A 19,649-nucleotide genomic window follows, 5' to 3' on the forward strand; every position below is an offset into this window, starting at 1 on the left:
GAAGATGAAGAAGCTTGCACAGGATAGAGTAGCATGGAGAGCTGCATCAAACCAGTCTCAGGACTGAATACCGCAACAACAACAACAACAACAAGAACAACTTGAAGTGCACATTCATATGTCCAGATTCCCAGTAAAGTAGACCTCGACCTGATATTAAGCTTCTCAGTGTGGTTTTCGGGATGTAAATTCTCTTGGAACACCAGTACTGTATTATATCATGTTTGGTTCTGGAAAACGTGCACCTGAAATGCAGTGAACAGTTGAAACTAGCCAACAGTGTGAAATTAAACACTTCGTTTCAAATACATTGACTGCCTCTGCGGGCAAGGTTAATTAAAGTCAAATTTCTTTAGCAAACAGACAAAAATAACTTCATTGTTCTGCAAGGCAATTAATGCTTGACTATCAGAAAGGTGGAAATAAAATAAAATCTGAAACTAATAACATATTTTAGTCTTCCATAATTATGTAAAAGTTTGTGACAGTGGAAGTTTAAATGTCCTGTCGTGCCTCTCCTGCTCCCAGTCGGCCGGTTTGACAGCCTGCACCTCTTTTAAAAAAAAAAAAAAAATCGCAATTAATAATGAATGGGATTATTTGTAATCGGGAGAACAAGAACTCTTCAGAAAATTTGCACTCTTTATTGCCTATTAGCTAATAACTTGCTGTTTTGTGTGACATAAAATTAAATATAGGAGACATAAAACCAATAAAGACAAGAAACAAGTACGAAAGCAGACATTTATTCAGTCCTTAGCTCCTAGCATTTTTTTCTCTCTAATCTTGTTACAGCTTTACATGGCATGCTTTCCTTTCTGCGAAAGCATCTATTACCTCATCAAAGTTCGTCAAACGTTTTGCTACATGAAAAATTGAAATGTCGTTATCTAATACTGAAAAAGGAGTTAATACAAATAATACCCAAGAATGGTGTGGTTTTTCGATCTGATTATGTCTATTTTGTCACTGTCTGCTAGATAAAACAAAATAGGTCTTTCTAATATACAGCAATTTTGTAACACACATCAAATAAACGAGACTGATTTGGCACAACTGGCCATTTTTATAACACAACAGAATATAGTTCACGAAATACTGATATCAAATGCCTATAAGACCTACTACAAGCAAAAAGCTTTATGTTAGGAAATAGTTTCACATTTCATTAATAGGCACCAATTTCTCAAGCATGAGATTGAAAAGTAGTATTATGAAATTTTTATATAAATTTGGAATCATCTTACGCCTCCATAATTTGTGTGATTTCCCCGTTTCTTCTCATTTCTCGTTCTAACAAACAATCTTGTCATCACAAAATCTGTAGCTATCCCGGCCATTGTCAAAATTTGTTCACTAACTCTGCCAGAATCACAGGTTTAGTTATCCGTCGATTATTCTCCGGTTAGGCGTTGTTATATGTTCCTACAACACGTTTTCCGCGTTATTTCCAGAATAGAACTTAAGCGGCTGCTAGCCGGGGACTGTAAAACTGGTCCTTGCTAGTGTAGCGATCTGGCCTAAAATTTTCTGTCAACATTTCATTGGATACACCGAGAAGATAATCCGTGATCTTCATCACCTGCTATTCCTGTTAGTCGTTTATTTCCATTCTGGTACTCTGAATCTATGGGTTTCGCTAGTAATTATAACAACGCTGATCATTCACAAACCCAATCAACCACATAATCAGACATCAATTGGTATTCATCCATTCGGCTTTACTCCACTCAGCTCGTATAGCCCTGTCCCCTTTTGCCTGTGAAAATTTTATTTCTAGATGTGACGAGGATTCTTCTGACAGAGACATCACATACACTATGCACGCATTCAAAAATCAGCTATTATTTATTCAGAAATCTACTTAAAATGTGTTCAAAAATCAACAGGGTTGCGTTTCAAAATAATATGAACAATCAATAGACCAACGTGCGCTGGATGTTAGTCGCTTTGTGAAACAAGTTTTTTTTCCCTCAAGTATATGAATTTGGCGCCCCCTTTTCCTGGTAGCATCTAGCTGCTTGCTGCAACTGCTTGCACAGCCAACAGCCACATTCCTGTAGCCAGAAGAATATACTACTCAAACGTGACTCAACTGCGCATGCGCATGAGCCCGCTCGTAACTGCTAAAACGAATCTAATGTAAAACAGTTGAGACTTCACGCTCATCGGAGGGAAATTGTTGTTATGAAGCATTGCATAGTCTTCCTAAAGCCTTCGACACATTTTACTGTTGGCAGATGCTTGCATGAGCACTGTGTGTCGTCGTCGTATATGGTGCATTTCCTTTGCAATTTAAGTTTATTTCGTTTTTTTCTCTCATTTATGTTTTATTGTTGAAGTATTATTCTGCAGTCGCGGGATACAGTAATAACCTTTGTTAGAGTATCAGTTCTTACCAGCAGAATTCCAAAAATTTAACAGAAGACTAAAACAATGAAAAATTCCCAGGTCTTTCCTGGATCTCCCGGTTGTCCCGGGTCATATACACCCTGTCTACACTCGCCATAGATGTGTATCATCTCTGCCTTTTCAGAGTTAGAATAAACCATTTTCACAGTTTTTACAGCACTGTACATACTGTTGTAGTTGCGACCTTCTTACGTTCCTACTGTGCGCACTTCTGTTCTTACTTGTGTACAGTACAGTATCACAGTCATCCAGTAACACAGTGTACTACAGTCATTCTGAGTATAAAGACTAATTCAGCAAGTGCTACATGCAGACACAGAGACAGCCAAACTTGTAAACATCATAGTCTTCATAAACATACCCCTACAGATCTTGTTTGCTACAACACATGACTGAACGTCTGAGGTTTCAGTGTCAACTTTATGTTACAAATTACTCAGGATGTACTTAACATTTTACAATGTAAGAAATGGCATTGATTAAGTATTTGTTTCTATATTCAGTTGTGTTAAAAATACTAACAGGTTTCCATTTTTAAAAAAATAAGTACTGGGTGTACATAAAGTCCAGAAACACTTTCAGTTATTTATTGCACAAGTACCAAACATTGTATAGATATCATACATATGACATTTTGAAGAGAAATCCTGAAAGTTTTTTTTTTCATATATACTGCCACAGCGTAGTTTGGTAATTTGCCAATATTCAGCACTAGTCGCAAACATGGTGAGTTCAGGTGCAGAGTGAACTGTTTCATGAAATAGCCTCCCCGATCACCAGGTCTCACTCCCTGTGGTTTTTTTCTGTGGGGGCAGATTAAAGATCTGGTGTATGTACCGCCTCTACCATGTGATGTAGTAGAGCTCTGGGAGAGAATACAGGAAGTGACTGCCACAGTCGATGATGCCATGCTGGGACGGGAATGGCAAGAATTCGATTACCATATTGACGTCGGCCGGGTCACTCATGGTTCGCATATCGAATGTTCGTAAAGAGCCTTTCAGAGTTTCTCTTGAAAATGCAATATGTATGACATCTTATAATGTTTAGTTCTTGTGCAATAAATAATTGAAAGTGTTCCTGGACTTTATGTACACCCTTTATGTGTTGAAAATCATACTTCTGTGAATTTCTCAATGGTTTGTATTAACCAATTCCACCAGCCCCTCTCCTCACATTCGGTTATTCAGTGTTTGTTGTGGTTAGGGGGGTGTTTCCAGTGGTAATGTTAGGTGGGTCTTTCCAAACGAGGTGTTCATGGTGGACCCTTGACATGGCAGTGTGTGATAGGAACTAACTAACTCCATATAAAATGTAGTGTCTAATAGATGACATGGTCACAATTAAATACACTGATATAGCAGGTCTCATCTATCCTGCAAGCAACTGTCACACCAGTAGCTGATACAAAGTCTACAGGCATTCTAGTCAGGTTGCATAACACATTGTACAATACTATTTGCCATAACAATAAAAGCACTTTCTCCAATACAACAACTGTCTTTTTAATTCAACTGCATGTGAGTGTGCTTCATACCATGGTGTTAATTTTCTATTCCACAAAGTACACAAACTACACCTCTGTTACCTCTATGTCAAAACTTGGCAAATAAAACATGACAGGTTTTGGAGTTTAATTGAAGTAGCTGAATATTTTACATAAAACCCACCAGGTTAGCCGAAATAGTAATGTGCTGCTTCCTGGACTCAGTTAGGCGCACTGGCCCCGGATCGAATCCGCCCAGCAGATTAATGATGAAGGCCGGTGTGCTGGTCAGCCTTGATGTGGTTTTTAGGCAGTTTTCCACATCCCACTGGGTGAATACCAGGATAGCCCCCCACGTCCCGCCTCAGTTACACGACTCGCAGACATTTGAAACACATTCGCATTATTTCATGATTTATACTAGACACAGACAGCTGGGGGGGGGGGGGGGGGGGGTATGGGGTGGCAGCAGGAAGGCATCCGGCCACCCCTTAAAATTAACCTTTCGGAATCGGTACTTAACAACCCCGCCGAACCTGCACACAATGCGGGACAAAGGCAGTAGCACAAGAAAAAGAAGAAGCTGAATATTTTACTTACGTTTCATATTGTTTGAAGCCCCAGTACACAGCTGATAAAAAATGTGAAAATTCCTTTCACCAGCATTCTGAGTAGTCACTCTGGACTTTTCAAGTAAGAAGTTAGATATACGTCCACCTTCCGGTTGGCCACCATTTCCAAATAAAATTTCTACATACTTTCCCTGGGAAAATAAAAATAAAAAATAAGTGTGTGAAACTTTATTTTAAACAGCAAAAACCTGAAGAGGAAAAAAGAAAAATCATCATCCACTATTGGCAAACTGATCAATCAGTCCATTTCAACAGATTCATCATTTAAGTCTTATTTATTGTGTCAACCAAAAGTGTTCAGTAGTTCACATAACATGATAAACACATTACAAAATGTGTCATAGAGTCATGTTTTAACTTAACTTTAGTGGTGGTTGTAATAACAGAAACAGCAATGGTGGTAGTTGCTGAACTGACAAGGGAAATGAGAATGAAATGAAAGGTTTGAAGAGGAGGGGAATGAGAACTGTGTTCTCAATGCCACATCAATATTATATTCAATACTTATTGAGTGTTTCATCTGATACAACAATAATATCCTGAGAAATTTGCCTCAGCTTTTAATAACTATCAATCATGAAAATACCTTACACCACATAGGAGATGCATAGTGTTATGTGCATCATAAACAGGACCACTTAATTTTCAATAAGAAAGCGAACAATCTTTATAGTGACTCTAATACTACTGTCACAAAATGGATTTAGGCAAGAAATGAATTCCAGTTGTTTCATTAAAACATCTTGAGTTAAACAAGTCTGTTCTTAAAATTGACTTAAGAAACATTGCTCTTATTTATGGATGCATAATTAAACAGGATTTTTGTTACTAGGAAACCTCTAAAGCAGACATGGGCTGTTTGCTGCACTACAGCCCATTTTAACTCCAAACAAAGGAAGTCGAACAATTCTTAGATCATTTAAGGTTCTGATCATTTAAATTTCTCATTAAGTTTTTTTACTTTTATTTTGTGTGCTATGTTAACAAAGATTAAGGCTCTATGTATTTCTAATACCATCTATTACCGACTACTGAAATGTCTCCCATCGTTCTTCCTGTGGGAATATCATACATTTTTATTTTACGTATTTTAAAATAAATTCTTACAACAACAAATCAATCAGTTTTTGACAAAATAATTTAATTGGATAGATAAAGCAGTTCAAGCAATAATCTCAGATGTTTAAGCAGTAATCAGAATTTATCTTACAACGTCTACAACATTGCACATTATCCTGTCTTCCACCTTTAAGCTCTCAAGTTTTCAAATCTCATCTGATGCAGTCCCCAACAAACAGTCTTTCCTTCTCATTCTGTGCGGTAAGCCTCCCCTGACCTGTGGTTCTGGGTGACTTTCCCTACCTCTTTTCCTAGACCTCTACAGTCGTTTCCCTCCACCTGTCTTACTCCCTCTTCAACCCTACTGGCTGAAGAAGGAGCCACTGGCTCTGAAAGCTTGCACAATTCCAACCTCTTATGTGTGTGTTCTGCCACCGCTTGGTGAGTAGACTTTTTAAAATAAATTCTTAGATTTATTTTCAACCAGAGAAAATGATCTGTTTATTGATATAGTATTTGGTCACACTCTCTATCCTTATCCAATCAAAATCTATGACTAAGTAGGTGAAGTCACACACAATATTTACTGTTTAGAGCAGGGGCCTGTCAATCATAAGCAGGAAACCAAAGTCTTTTCCAAAGTTGTAGTACGTTAAATTTAGGTTTCACAAGCATAAGTGGTATACAACAGTGTTGACATATTTAATTGTTTATACAGTGTACAGGTTTAGTTTCTGTAATGTATAATTTGACCTCAGAAGCTTCCCCTTCCTGATGAGCTCTTTGAAACACCATGATCAAATGTATGGATGGGTGGAAGGATGGATGGGAGAAATGGACGAACAATACATATATGCTGCAACATTGTATAGTGTGAAAAATGAAGAGTTCTGAGGTTTACTAACTGCTCTATTTCAGTTCACATCAACAAAAACAGCAAGCCTTTAACACAAGGAACTATCTCTTAAGTGCATCCACTTGGTGTCATCTCCTGTTCAACTTTGTGTATACACTTGATGCTCTCCACAGTGCAAGGCAGGCAAGCATTCACTCTGCACATGTACGTTTTGTCTAAGCTGGATGATATGTCACAGCTCCTGTCATCAGCATGAAATTTGCACAATTTGATACCAGCCCAGAATCATTATACTGTTTACAAAACATACATGTATTTAATGACATTTTGGTAAGTGTTTCTGATCACAACATCATAAGAAAATAAATAACATGCTAGAGATTATGGAGGTCTACACAGTCCTGGAATTCCAGTTCGGAATATTACCTTAACAAAAAGATGCTAGCTGTCGACTGAATAACAATTTCATTTTAAAAATCAGGAAAATTTTATTTGTATTAAATCTGTACATAGCTTTGTTTGTACATGGCTACACTATTGTTCTACATAATCCCTGGCTAATTCGATGCACTTCCTGAGCCAGAGACCAAGGACCTTGATTCCTTTGACAAAAGAGTCTTCCACTGCAGTCCACAACCTGCCTGATACCTCTTTCTGAACTTCCTCATCAATTGAGAAGTGTTTTTTGGACAAATGATTCTTTAGGTGAAGGAAGAGATAGAAATCACTAGGCGATATGTCAGAGCTATCAGCCGGAGAGCTGAAGATATCTCACTTGAAAGATTGCAGGAGAGTGGTGGTTATGGCTGCTGTATGGGGTCCAATGCTGTCATGCAACAAACAAACGCCCTTGCCCAACCCCTCTCTGGGCTTTTTTTGTATCACTCTTTGAAGTTTCTTCAACATTTCACAATAACGATCAGCGTTGACTGCATTCCCCTTTAGAAAAAATTTGGTGAGAACAACTCCTTTAATGACAATGATTTTCTTGTCAGAGACTGCCTGACAAAATTTGCTGATGAGAGATGAACTGGGGTGGCACCATGCCACTGATTGCTTTCTGGACTCAATTGTATGATGGTAAGCCCGTTTCATCACCTGTAATAACTGAGTTCAAAAGCTTATCTTCTTTCCTTTCAAAATGGTGTGAAAATTTCTGTGTGCTCCCCACATGATTTTCTTTGTGAACCTCAGTCAAAATTTTCGACAGCCAACAAGCGCACAACTGCCTGTGCTCCAATTTTTTCGTTAAAATGGTTTGGATCATTGATCTGCTGGCTTCTGGAATTGTAACTGAGTGGTCCTGGACTGTCAGACAGCATCCTTCATGAAATTTAGCCTCTATTTTCTTTTCTTCAACAATGCGTCATCAATTGAAGACCTCCTTCCCCTTCCTTCCTTTTTATACATACTGGTTCTACCACCTGTGGACTCAGCAACCCACTTCCTAGCATTATGCTGGTTAATCATGTAGCCATAAACACCTGTCAGACATGAAATTTCAACAGGGAAGATGATCTCCACATTAAGAAAGCAAATAACTGCATGCACCTCACATTTAACGGTAGACTGCAGCACAGCATCCAACTCCAACAGCAGCCACAGTCAGACTGAATAAACTACCAAGCCCCACAACCTCCCATTATGGATTGTCCGTATAGTCGCAAATGACAAATGCTCTTTAATTCTTGGACAACCATTTTAAATTTTGAGTGTAATAATAATGTGTGCAGAACTGGAATTTATAAGTAAAATATTTAATGGAAAGAGCAAAGTTAATAACTCATCATATAGCTGGGGTGTTGAGTTGTTGATAGGCACATAAATGAGACTGAAGCAGTAAGTCGTGAATAGGCACATAAACAAAAACTGTTGTTAGCTTTCAAATGAATACTTCAGAGCTAATAGAATACTTAAACATAAATACACCACATGGCTACATTGTTCCAGCAGGCTATATTGTGCTGTCACTGCAGCTTGCTGGAGAGGGAGGAGCAGAAAACACATGGAACAGGAATGTGGCACCAATGAGCTACTTCTGGACACAGGCAGGGGAAGTTGTGCACAGTGCAACTGACACGGAGGAATGCATTGTGAGGGGGATACAGAACAGAGGAAGAGGGAGATTGTGGAAGGGAGAGTGAGAGTGCAGAATGACTGAATTTGGGTCATGGAGTATGGATGGAGTTGGTTGTGGGCCAGAGACTAGTTGAGACTGGTGCGAGGATTATGGGATCACAGGATGTACTGTGATGATGATCTCCATCTACATAACTCACAGAAACTGGTGTTAGGGAAAGGAATTCAGACTGTGCAGGATCAGAAGCACTCACTGAAATCCATCTTGTTGTAATCAGCAGTGTCTTCCACCACTGCCCAGTCAATCTGGCTCTTGGCCAGTTTGCCTCTGGCCATTCATTCACATGGACAGCTGATTGATGATTACGCCCCCATAAAATGCTTGCAGAAGTTACAGCAGACCTGGTATATGATATGACTGCTTTCACAGGTGGCCCTGCCTCTGCTAGGATATCACATGTCCATGATGGAACTTGAATACAATGTCTTGGGTGGGTGCAGGTCCTGTACCTGAGTTTCCCAAATAGGTCTGACTCATATTGCAAGGTGGTGGGAGTAGGTGTAGCATAAGAATGGACTAGGTTATTTTTTACAATGGGTGGACAGAGGAATATCACTTTGGATTTGATAGAACACAGAGTGATAAGTAGTCAAAGCTCTGGTGCAGGCTATATAGTTAACTGTTCCTGGCAGTAGTTAAGAGGATTTGGAATACAAGCAGGTATGGCATAGGAAATCTGTTTTTAGACTAGGTTTGGGGAGGAGGGGAGGGGGGAAGAGGTGTGGCAGAGGGTGGGGGAAGGTCTTAATAACACCTTCAGGGCATACTGGACACAGGATTTCTCTTCACTGTAGAGGCACTGCCCATGGGTTGCCACACTGTATGGGAGAGAGATTACAATGCAGGTACAGTTAACTGATACCATGCGGCATCCAAGATCGTTTGGTTCATGGATTTTGGGAAGCACATATGAGGGTGGCTCAAATGGCTCTGAGCACTATCGGACTTAACATCTCAGGTCATCAGTCCCCTAGAACTTAGAACAACTTAAACCTAACTAACCTAATGACATCACACACATCCATGCCCGAGGCAGGATTCGAACCTGTGACCGTAGCAGTCGCGCAGTTCCAGACTGAAGCGCCTAGAACCGCTCAGCCACACCGGCCGGCTAGGAGGGTAGTTGGTGTAATGAGGTAGTTGGATCTGGAGAAGAGATTCTGACGTGGGCCTACTGATCTGAGTAAGGATTGGAAGTTATGCTGGACTTCTGGGGTGGGATCCCTGCAGCAGGGCTTTTAGGTGGAAGAATCAGACATCTGGCAGATACCTTCTGTCATGTAACCACTGTGGTTCATCATCACAGCATTGGTGAAGCCTTTGCCTGCAGGGTCTGTCTGTCTGAACCTTGTGTATAGCTGTTCTTTCCTCCATCGAGCAGTTTGTGTTACTGGGAAGGGACCTAGGACTGGAGAGTGAAGCTAAGTTGAAGGTAACAAGTTCAAGGAAAACACCGAAGGGAGTGGGAGTGGGAGCAGGGGAGACTTAAAGGTTTATTATTTATTCTTTGCCAAATATAATTTTTGTTTGTTATCTTCCCTAAGAATGTGTTGAAGATCTTTCTTCTAGAAAAGTGAGCTGAATGTGAACAAATTGTTGTTTGACAAATTCTACTACTATTTAGCTTATGTTATTTCCGGTGTCACTTTTTTTGTACTTCTGCATTAAAATCCCCCATTATGATCTAGTAGTGGGATTTGCTGCCATTTATCAGCTTCTGTAAGTCCTCATACACAGAAGTAATTTCCTTTTAAGTTTTTATTTAGTAAATAATTTGCACACTGTAAAATGATCGTTGTCATCGACAAGACAGTTTCGAGCTTCAAAGAAATCGTCTTACCAGCAAAACATAAATTAACAGGTTCCATTACTTACTCATAGAAAACAAGCATGGTAGTAGGGAATATAATGGTATAAAGTTCACAGCAGTTTGTTATTGTCAATTTTTACAAGAGGCGGTTTATTTCTTTCCATCTATAGGTTAAACTAATAGTGGTGATAGACCATAGCCTTGTTCAAGTCCCAGAATAAGTTTCATGGTTTCCGTGTCTATACATATTACTAAATTCGAGTTCCCTAACTGTGTTTTTATGTCTGTTTGTGAAGGCTAAACTCTGGAACTATTGCAGGGATTTTGATACTGTTTTCACGAATACACAGACTAATTGAAGAGAAAGGTTTGTATGTACAATGTATTACCACTATACCTGAAAAGTCGTCTGGCTATAGATACTTAGTAATACCCTTGCCAAAACAGAGGAATTGCATTTTATTTGTGTAAATTGTTGTAAGTTTTTTAATGGATTGATTAAATTATTTGGATCTTGTTACTTGTCTATTATTTGCTACAGTACACATTTTGATTACATTTTTACATCTTTTCAAGATCTAAAGTTTGCCTAGAGATAAGAGGTCAATTAACTTCACTTATTTTCTATATTAATTGTTCAACTATAAATATGGTATCTAAATACTAATATCCCTTCCTAAATCTGCACTGTTCTTCTCCAAGCTACTGTTCCAATATTTCTGGTAATTTTCCCTTCAGAACTGTTGCATATACAGAGGGGTCCCAAAAAAATGTATCCACTGTTTAAAAGTCCATAACTGGCAAAGTAATTGATAGAGTTGTCTCATCCTTGGTAGTGTAATAGTTTGTGGTTCTGGCAATCGCCACACAAGCATTGTATTGCGTTGTTTTGTTTTGTCAGATGACAGTCGCCAGATAGTCAGTGTTTTGTTCTTAGTTGCACCTAGTTACTCAAGTAAACATGGCTGGCACAAGGCTTACATTTGATGAAAGAAAGTCAGTTTTGAAGTGGTATTTTAAGTACAAAAACATTAATGAGGTTCAATGACAATGGCGAAATGAGTATCAAACAGAGCCATCGACATGTTTAATGATTTGTCACATTCGAGACAAATTTGAAGCCAAAGGCTGTGTTAAAGATGTACACAAACAACAATCTGGACAACTTGTAACAGTAACAAGTCCAGCTAACTCCCGTCATGTGTTACAACAATTCACTCGCTCATCACAGAAGTTTGTGAGACAGTGTGCCTGTGAAACTGGAGCGAGTCGCTCAAGTGTTTGGTGAATTTTGAAGACAGCAAAGTGGAAGTGCTACATCCCTCAATTGCTATACGCAATGAATGAGGACGACCCAGATCGTAGAATGGAGTACTGTGAGTGGTTTACTAACATGGTGCACAAGATAAAGAGTTTGCAGAGATGATTGTGTGGTCTGATGAGGCACAGTTCAAACTCAATGGTACAGTAAATCGCCACAATTGGATCTACTGGGCCGCCGAAAATCTGAACATCCATGTAGATAAAGCCGTGAATTTACCAGGAGTAAATGTGTGGTGTTGGTTGTCTTACCAGGGCTTGATTGGGCCATTCTTCTTTGAAGGCACAGTTACCAGTGAGGTGTACCTTCAGAAGCTTCAGACATCCATTTTACCTGCCGTCCAAGACTTGTATGGAAACGGAAGAGTTTACTTTCAACAAGATGGTGCCCCAGCCCACTACCAAAATCGTGTTAGGGCGTATCTCGATGAAAATCTACCAGGAAGATGGGTAGGCTGTAGAGGTGCTGTGGAGTATCCACCACGTTCCCCAGATCTAATTCCTCTGGACTTTTACCTGTGGGGAACACTAAAGGATGTCGTTTATCGACAAAACCCATGCACATTGGATGAACTTCAAGAATCCATCGTCCATTCATGTGCAAATATCCAACGGAACACGTTGCAGTCAGTAGTTCGTGCTGCAGTTAGGTGGCATCGTTTGTGTGTGGATGTTAATGGTGACCATTTCGAACACCTACAGTGATATCTTTAGGTTGGACTTTAAGCTTCACTTTCACCAAAAACGACAATTCCGTCAATTAGTTTGCAAGTTATGAACTTTTAAACAGTGGATACATTATTTAGACCCCCTCTGTATTTTACTTGCTTTTGTTAACTGTGAGAGTCCTCTGTAATTCCTGCTGGCATATTCAGAAATGTACAGAATTTCGCACAACATCAGCCTTGATCTTTCCTGTCAAATGCTATCAACCAATAGTATACCACCAATGAAATTTTTACTATTTACTCCATACAAAGATGAAGTTCTGGTTGGATATTATGGTTTTTGAGTCTCTCAGAAATTTTCAACTTTTATCCACACTTACTTGGAAACAATTAATTCAATATATATCGTATTTGACATTTCACAGTCAACATTGTTACCCTTTTCAAAAATACATGTCAGATTTATCATACAGTCTAAGACCAAGTTCAGTTTTTCATACTTACAAATCTACTAGAGTTGTTATTGCGAACAGTTTTAGCATTGCCAAAGGCTTCAAGGAGGGGATTTGATTCAAGAATGACATCTTTTATGTGCTGCACACGCTGGCCACCACCTGATACACGGGCAATGTAGGACATAATGTACTTGGCAGCAACGGTCTTCCCAGCACCAGATTCTCCACTTGAACAAGAAATTGAAAGTTACTTACAAACACACTTCCACAAATAATGCGTTGTGATCATATCATTATTACTTTACCTTAACTGACATTTGTTTTTTGCAACAACACAAAATCACATACCAAATAAGCAATTATCCCAATGTTTCAAGTGGGACGTAAAGAAAATAATCATATGTGGAAAAAAATTACAAAGCTGGCTTTCTGGCATTAAGTCTACTGTGACTACAGAATTTAAATTAATCATATACAGCAGCCAGTAACACTTTAACAATCTTTTTGACATAAAGTGTTTGAAGGTTTAACCACATAACATATATTTTTCACTTATTCAGATCTGATCCTTAACTAAGTGATATTACTGTGAAATTTTGATGAAAAGTACTGTTTCCCAGGAACTGAATGCACATCATGCACCCACCCATGAATGCACACATACCTGTCCACACACACAATCATTGCTCATATACAAAAAAAACTACCTACTTTGCATGAAACTCTGCTTGCAACTGAAAATAATATTACAGAAGTCCTGGAAATTCTGCCATGTGTGTCAAATACAAAAAGCTGCATTTTACTGCAACAGAAAGGATGCTGAAACTAAAGCCTGGCTAGGACTACTTGTTATTTGACATTTTTTATGTAGTGCTACAGTGTTAACCCATCAGCAGGACACTGGTTAACTTCAAACAATAGGAAGCAGGCTGCCAACACAGCCCAAACACATTTTAGCCTGATGCAGCTGGCAATAGTCAAATGGGCTGCTAACAGTGCCCAATAATACAGCACATATGTCCAGAGTACTATTTGAACACTGTGAGTGACCTGACATTTTGTTGTGTTGCATTGGCAATGACTGACAATTTGAGTGTGACTTTAGGAGCTCTGGTTGAATAAACGGAACTGCAAGGTTTGTGGAATGAACTAATAAGTAATTTTAATAAGACTTTCCAAAACACAAATCTTGTTTGTGAATAATTTAAAAAAGTGAATTTCCATATGATGTAGAAGTTTCACACATTTTAAGTGCCTAAATGAAAGGATATCACCATCAAAACAACAACAACTACTACTACTACTACTACTACTACTACTACTGCTACTACTATCAACACTTTGTCAGCAACATTATATGATCAGTGAAATTCTTTAAAATTGTCCTCAGATGCAGTACATCTAATGGAAATGGATAAAAGAAAAACATTTGTAGCATTACAGTCAGGTTAGTATGTTATTGATTAAATAACATGAATGTAAGAGCAAATTTCATATTACAAATAGATTATAAACATGTATCTGCTCTATGTTCTTAAATTTTATCCCTTTCTAGGATTGAAGTTCTTTGTCAATGCATACTAGTATTTCTCTTAACCTCTCACATGGGATAAGATGCAGTATAAAGTGCACAGAATGTCTATTGTAAGGGCACCACTTAAGGAAATATGAAAAGGCATAAGTGACAAATGGATGTGGCAAAGACCAAGGCAAATTAACCAGTAGATATTGTGTTGTAACTAGAGATTTATGTGATTAGGTATCAAACAAAATGTAGAAAATGGTGAAGAGATTAATGATGAGATGGATTCTGGTACAGTGACACAGCAATGTTATTGTCAAACTTGGACTGCAAAGTTTGCTTATATAGAATTGGATTGTTATACAGAGAGATGATGATGAAAATATTAAAAATAGGTCAGAAATTACTCCCCCACCCCAATGATAGATTGAACAAAAGTCCAACACAGACACCTGACATAACAAAAACGTAAACACTGAATCTTTGTTGTATTCAGATGACAATTAGGATGGGTGCAAATAGTAATATTAACTTGCAGTAATTCGGTAATGCTGCATAGATTTAATAGTAAATTTATTTTATGAACTCTGCACATTGATTTCATGATTTTACTAACTTTGAATAATAATGAAAGTTCGGCCATATGGGGTACCAAACAATTTATGACTGGAATGAGAATTTCTTGGCAGAAAAGACACAGCCTGTTATTTTGGATGGAGGGTCATCAACAGAAGCAGAAACAGAAGTAACTTCAGGCATGCCACAGGGAACTGTGTTACATCCATTGCTGTTCATGTTGTACATTAACGATGTGGTAGACAATATTAACAATGACCTCAGACTTTTGACAATAATGCAGTTATCTATAATAAAGAACTGTCTCACCAAACCTGCTGAAATATCTTATCACATCTTGATAAGATTCCATAGTAGTGCAAAGATTGGTAGCTGATTTCAACATATGAAAATGCAAAATTGTGCAGTTCACAAAAGCTGTGGTACTGAGTGACTACAATATCAATGAATCACAATTAGAATCAGTCAACTCATACAAATATTTGGGTGCAATAATTTGTTGGAATATGAAGGGGAATGTTCACATATGCTCAGTTATAGGTACGGAAGGTGGCAAGGTCATTGGCAGGACACTGGGGAATTGAGTCTGTCTACAAAGGAAACTGGATACAAATCACTTGTTCATCCCATCTTAGAATACTGCTCAACTAGAACTAACAGGCGAAATTGAACATAAATACAAGGTATCCATAATTAAAGTTCCAATTTCGAGACACTGTAGAAAGAGAACCACCGCTTGGAATGAAGTCAAATTTGTACAGCGTATTATTCACGCAGGTGGAAACGTCACAGGAAAAACCAACAGATCCATACATGTGCCTGCTCCTCAGTTTGCATTTGAGATGCCCAACATGACTGTCTCCATGAAGGATCATGTGCTGCTGGTAAAGTTCTGTTCCAAATTGGTGACTGTGCACCAGTAGCCCAGCAGAAGTCCACGACACTCAAATGTACGAAAAAAAGGCACTGGTCCAATATCTGCTAAGGATCTGGAGACAAAGATTACAAAATTCAAAAAGACACATTCTTTTGAAGAGCGATGGGGAACAGAGAGAAAACCAGTTGATTCGGCATCTGTCAAAGATGCGGCCACAGCATTGCAGGTGGGGTCGAGTAGTGAAGTGCAGGCATGCAGTGCACGGAGAATTGCCTGAAAATTGTACATGCCTGCGATCATGGTGCATAAAATCTTACAAAACATCCTAGATTGCTATCCATATAAAATCACCCATGTTCAGGAGTTGCTCCCAGCTGAACTGCCAGCAAGACAAATGTTCAATCCGGTATTTCTTGCTCGCATGGTAGTGGACAATGGCCATGAAACATTCTGTGGACAGATGAAGCCCATTTCCGTCTGCAAGGACATGTCAAATGTAGAACTATAGAATATGGGCATCGGAGAATCCACAAACACATCAAGTGATGACATTTCATAATGCAGAGGTGACTGCGCAGTGCAGGTTGACAGCATCATTTATTGTAGGGCCATATTTTTTCCACGATATGCACCTTGCAGGTCCTGGTACCTCTACCATCATTGGTAAATGCTATGAGAGTCTTTTGTGTACCGATGTCACTTCAACCCTTCAACAGCATGACTATGTGGGTAGGACCGTTTTTATGTACAATGCCTCTCCTACACACATTGCACAGCCTGTGAAATGGCTGCTGCGTAGGCATTTCAGAAATGCTAGAATTATCAGCTGTCATTTCTCTACAGTCTGATCATCCAAGTCACCCACTCTTAATGCCTGAGACTTGTATATATGGTGTAATTTTAAAGACGTGTTTAGTGCTTTGATTATGAATGTGGCTGAATTGAACACACACATTGAACAACACATTCTGAACGTGACCCACAAGACACTTCAGTCTGTTGTGGAATGTGCTGTTTCTCAATTTCAACTTGTGGCAGGAAACAGTGGACAGCATACTGAACATATCTTGCACCAGTCTCATCAAAATCACAAACCAATGTCACTTTGTTTTTTGTATGGTTTTTGGCCTCAGGACAATTAAACACTGATGGCATTTTGCTTTTTATGCAATTTTTGGCCTCAGGACACTTAAAAACTGATTTTTCCCATGTGGTACAACCTTGCTGTGCTGTGGTGAATGAGTCTACCTAACCAACAGTGTCACAACTGTTGACTGCTGAACTTGTGCAATCTTGCACATTGAACAGTACTGATTGTGTAATGTGCAGCTCAAACCATAGCTATCATATTGTGATTTATCTGTCATTTGCAGCCAACCACATTTATGTTAAGACGAGTGAAACGCCATCTATTTGACATCATTCTGAGCAGTGTTTTGAACTTGACTTGGTAGACTCTTGATGATAGATGCCAGTTATCCCACAAAAGCCTATTCACAACATTTCAAGAACTGGTATTAAGTGAAGAGCCTACAGATATTCATTAGCTCTCTGTGTGTCGCACCTATAGGGAATGTGAAGACAGGAATACAGTGCTCACAAATGCATTTAGGCAGTCACTCATCATGTACTCCATATGGGGTTGGAATGGGAAGAAATCACAACATATGGTACCATACCAAGAACTTTCTGCTTTGAATTTCACAGCAGTTTGCAGAGCGTGCATGTAGATTTACACACTATAGTTGTTATGTTGCATAATAAGGAAAGTAAACAATGGAAGCATTTGTCTAGTACTGTCATTATTCTTACAACATGGAGGAAAAGATCTTCACACTGGGGAAATCAAGCTTATCTGAACTTCATAATGCAAAATCTGCATATGTCTGACCAATCAGAAACCCATCAGATAACATCACAAAGTTAATATTTCTGAATGTGCTGATTTTGAAGCCAGATATTAATCATCAGTTCAGGCAAATAACAACAATTAGAAAACTCATCTTTCTTAAAGGCTTGAAACAGACATGAATGCTAGTTAAATAAGAAATATAAATAAACATACATGGTAAACCTGGTGGCATTCTTAAAGTATGTAAATCATACCACTAAGTATGTATGAAAACTACAGTGATATGTCCTATCAAGAATGCACACTTTTATATTCTCCAGTCTCAGAATGCATGCAATCAATAGTATGAAAAACCACAAAAATAATAGCATTGATTGTTTCGCAATACATCAATTACATCCCAAGAAATTGCGAAGCAAAGTTGATGCTTGAAATAAATGAAGTGCATAGCTAGCGCACGTCCTGAGATTCAAGTGTGCACCTCACGCTGCCAGTAATCATGATGTGACTGACATACTACATCAGTGGAGTGTTAATGTATAGCATGGAATTGTATGACAACACATCATTGGCCCCTATTTCATTGATGGCAGTCCTAAATGGGGATAGTTTAGCACATTCTTGAGCTGTACCTTACTTGAACCAGCAATGGAAACGAAATTGCTGTTCTGGCTGCTGTAATGCACAATCCTCAGGTGGGTGTATGAGAAACTGCACAAGGGGTAGGAATAAACCACAGTAGTGTGTGCAGAATATTGCATCGGCATCGGTTTCATCCGCTCCGTGTTGCACTGCACCAAGAACTGTATGGCAATGACTTTGAATCCCGCACTGCATTCTGTCATTTTGCACTTCAGCAGTTGCAAGGTAATCCAGTATTCCTAAGCAATATGTTGTTTACAGACGAGGCTTCATTTACAAATCATGGTAATGTGAATCTGCGAAACATGCACTACTGGTCCATGCAAAATCAACACTGGATTCGCCACGTTGCTCATCAACGACAGTGGAGTGTCAATATTTGGTGCGGTATCACTGCTAACTGTATTGTAGGTACTTATTTTTACCGGGAAACATTGAATGGACAGTGATATGCATATTTCTTCAACACACACTAGTGCTCTTCATTGAGTATCTAGGATTGGAAACTCATCTCATGATGGATGTCCCACACACAATGCAAAAGTTGCCAGAGACGTTCTAGATGCGACATTTCCTAATAGGTGGATGGGGCAGGGAGGTACTGTGCGATGGCCAGATGGCCAGCACAGTCCCCCCCCCCCCCCCCCCCGACTTGATGCCATTAGACTTCTTTCTCTGGGGTGCAGTGAGAGAGACAGAGAGAGAGAGAGAGAGAGAGTGAATCAAGAACACCCAACGACAGTAGAGGATATGCAACATCGTATTACTATGGCGTGTGTGGCAATATCTGTAGAAACTCTACAATCTGTGCAACACTCTCTCGTTACCCGTCTGCAAAAGTATACTGATGCAAACGGAGGGCACTTCAAACATATGTTGGTGTGACACAGTTTCATTGGTCAAGATGTGGATGTATTTTCTATGCTGGATGTAATGCACAAGCGTACAGTTTCTGTGGGCGACAGGGCACTAGTAAATGTGTTCAGTAAAGTGAATTCAAGTGTATTATCTCTAATTGTAGCTCTAGTTGTCATTTCGCTAGGATAAACACACATTTACAATTTGAAAAACTTAACTTTGTGTTGGACATGTTACTTGTTTATTTTTGTGGATTGTGCATACCTTCCCATTGTGTGAGCCTCTGACACAGGCAGCGTGAGATGCGTGCTTGAGTCTCAGGATGTGCGCTAGCTGTGCGCTTCATTTATTTCAAGCGTCAACTTCGCTTCCCAATTTCTCAGGAAGTAATTAACATATTGCAATGCAACTAATGCCATTATTTTTGTGATTTTTCATGCTACTGGTTGCGTATGAAATAATAGGGGGTGTCCATTTAAAAATA

The 19,649-nt window shown here is 39.1% G+C and overlaps 1 protein-coding gene across 1 annotated transcript in view; it reads right to left on the reverse strand.

Moving 5' to 3' along the window:
- LOC126263654 (unconventional myosin-Ie-like) overlaps nucleotides 1–19,649 on the reverse strand; it is a 390,931-nt gene that overhangs the window by 340,043 nt on the left and 31,239 nt on the right. Inside the window, exons 5-6 of the mRNA XM_049960758.1 lie at nucleotides 12,888–13,065; nucleotides 4,499–4,661 (exon numbers count right to left, since the gene is read on the reverse strand). Of these exons, the coding sequence (XP_049816715.1) occupies nucleotides 4,499–4,661; nucleotides 12,888–13,065 (341 nt within the window). The remainder of the gene's footprint in view (nucleotides 1–4,498; nucleotides 4,662–12,887; nucleotides 13,066–19,649) is intronic.

The sequence above is a fragment of the Schistocerca nitens genome, chromosome 6, assembly GCF_023898315.1.
Source record: "Schistocerca nitens isolate TAMUIC-IGC-003100 chromosome 6, iqSchNite1.1, whole genome shotgun sequence".
Lineage (NCBI taxonomy): Eukaryota > Metazoa > Arthropoda > Insecta > Orthoptera > Acrididae > Schistocerca > Schistocerca nitens.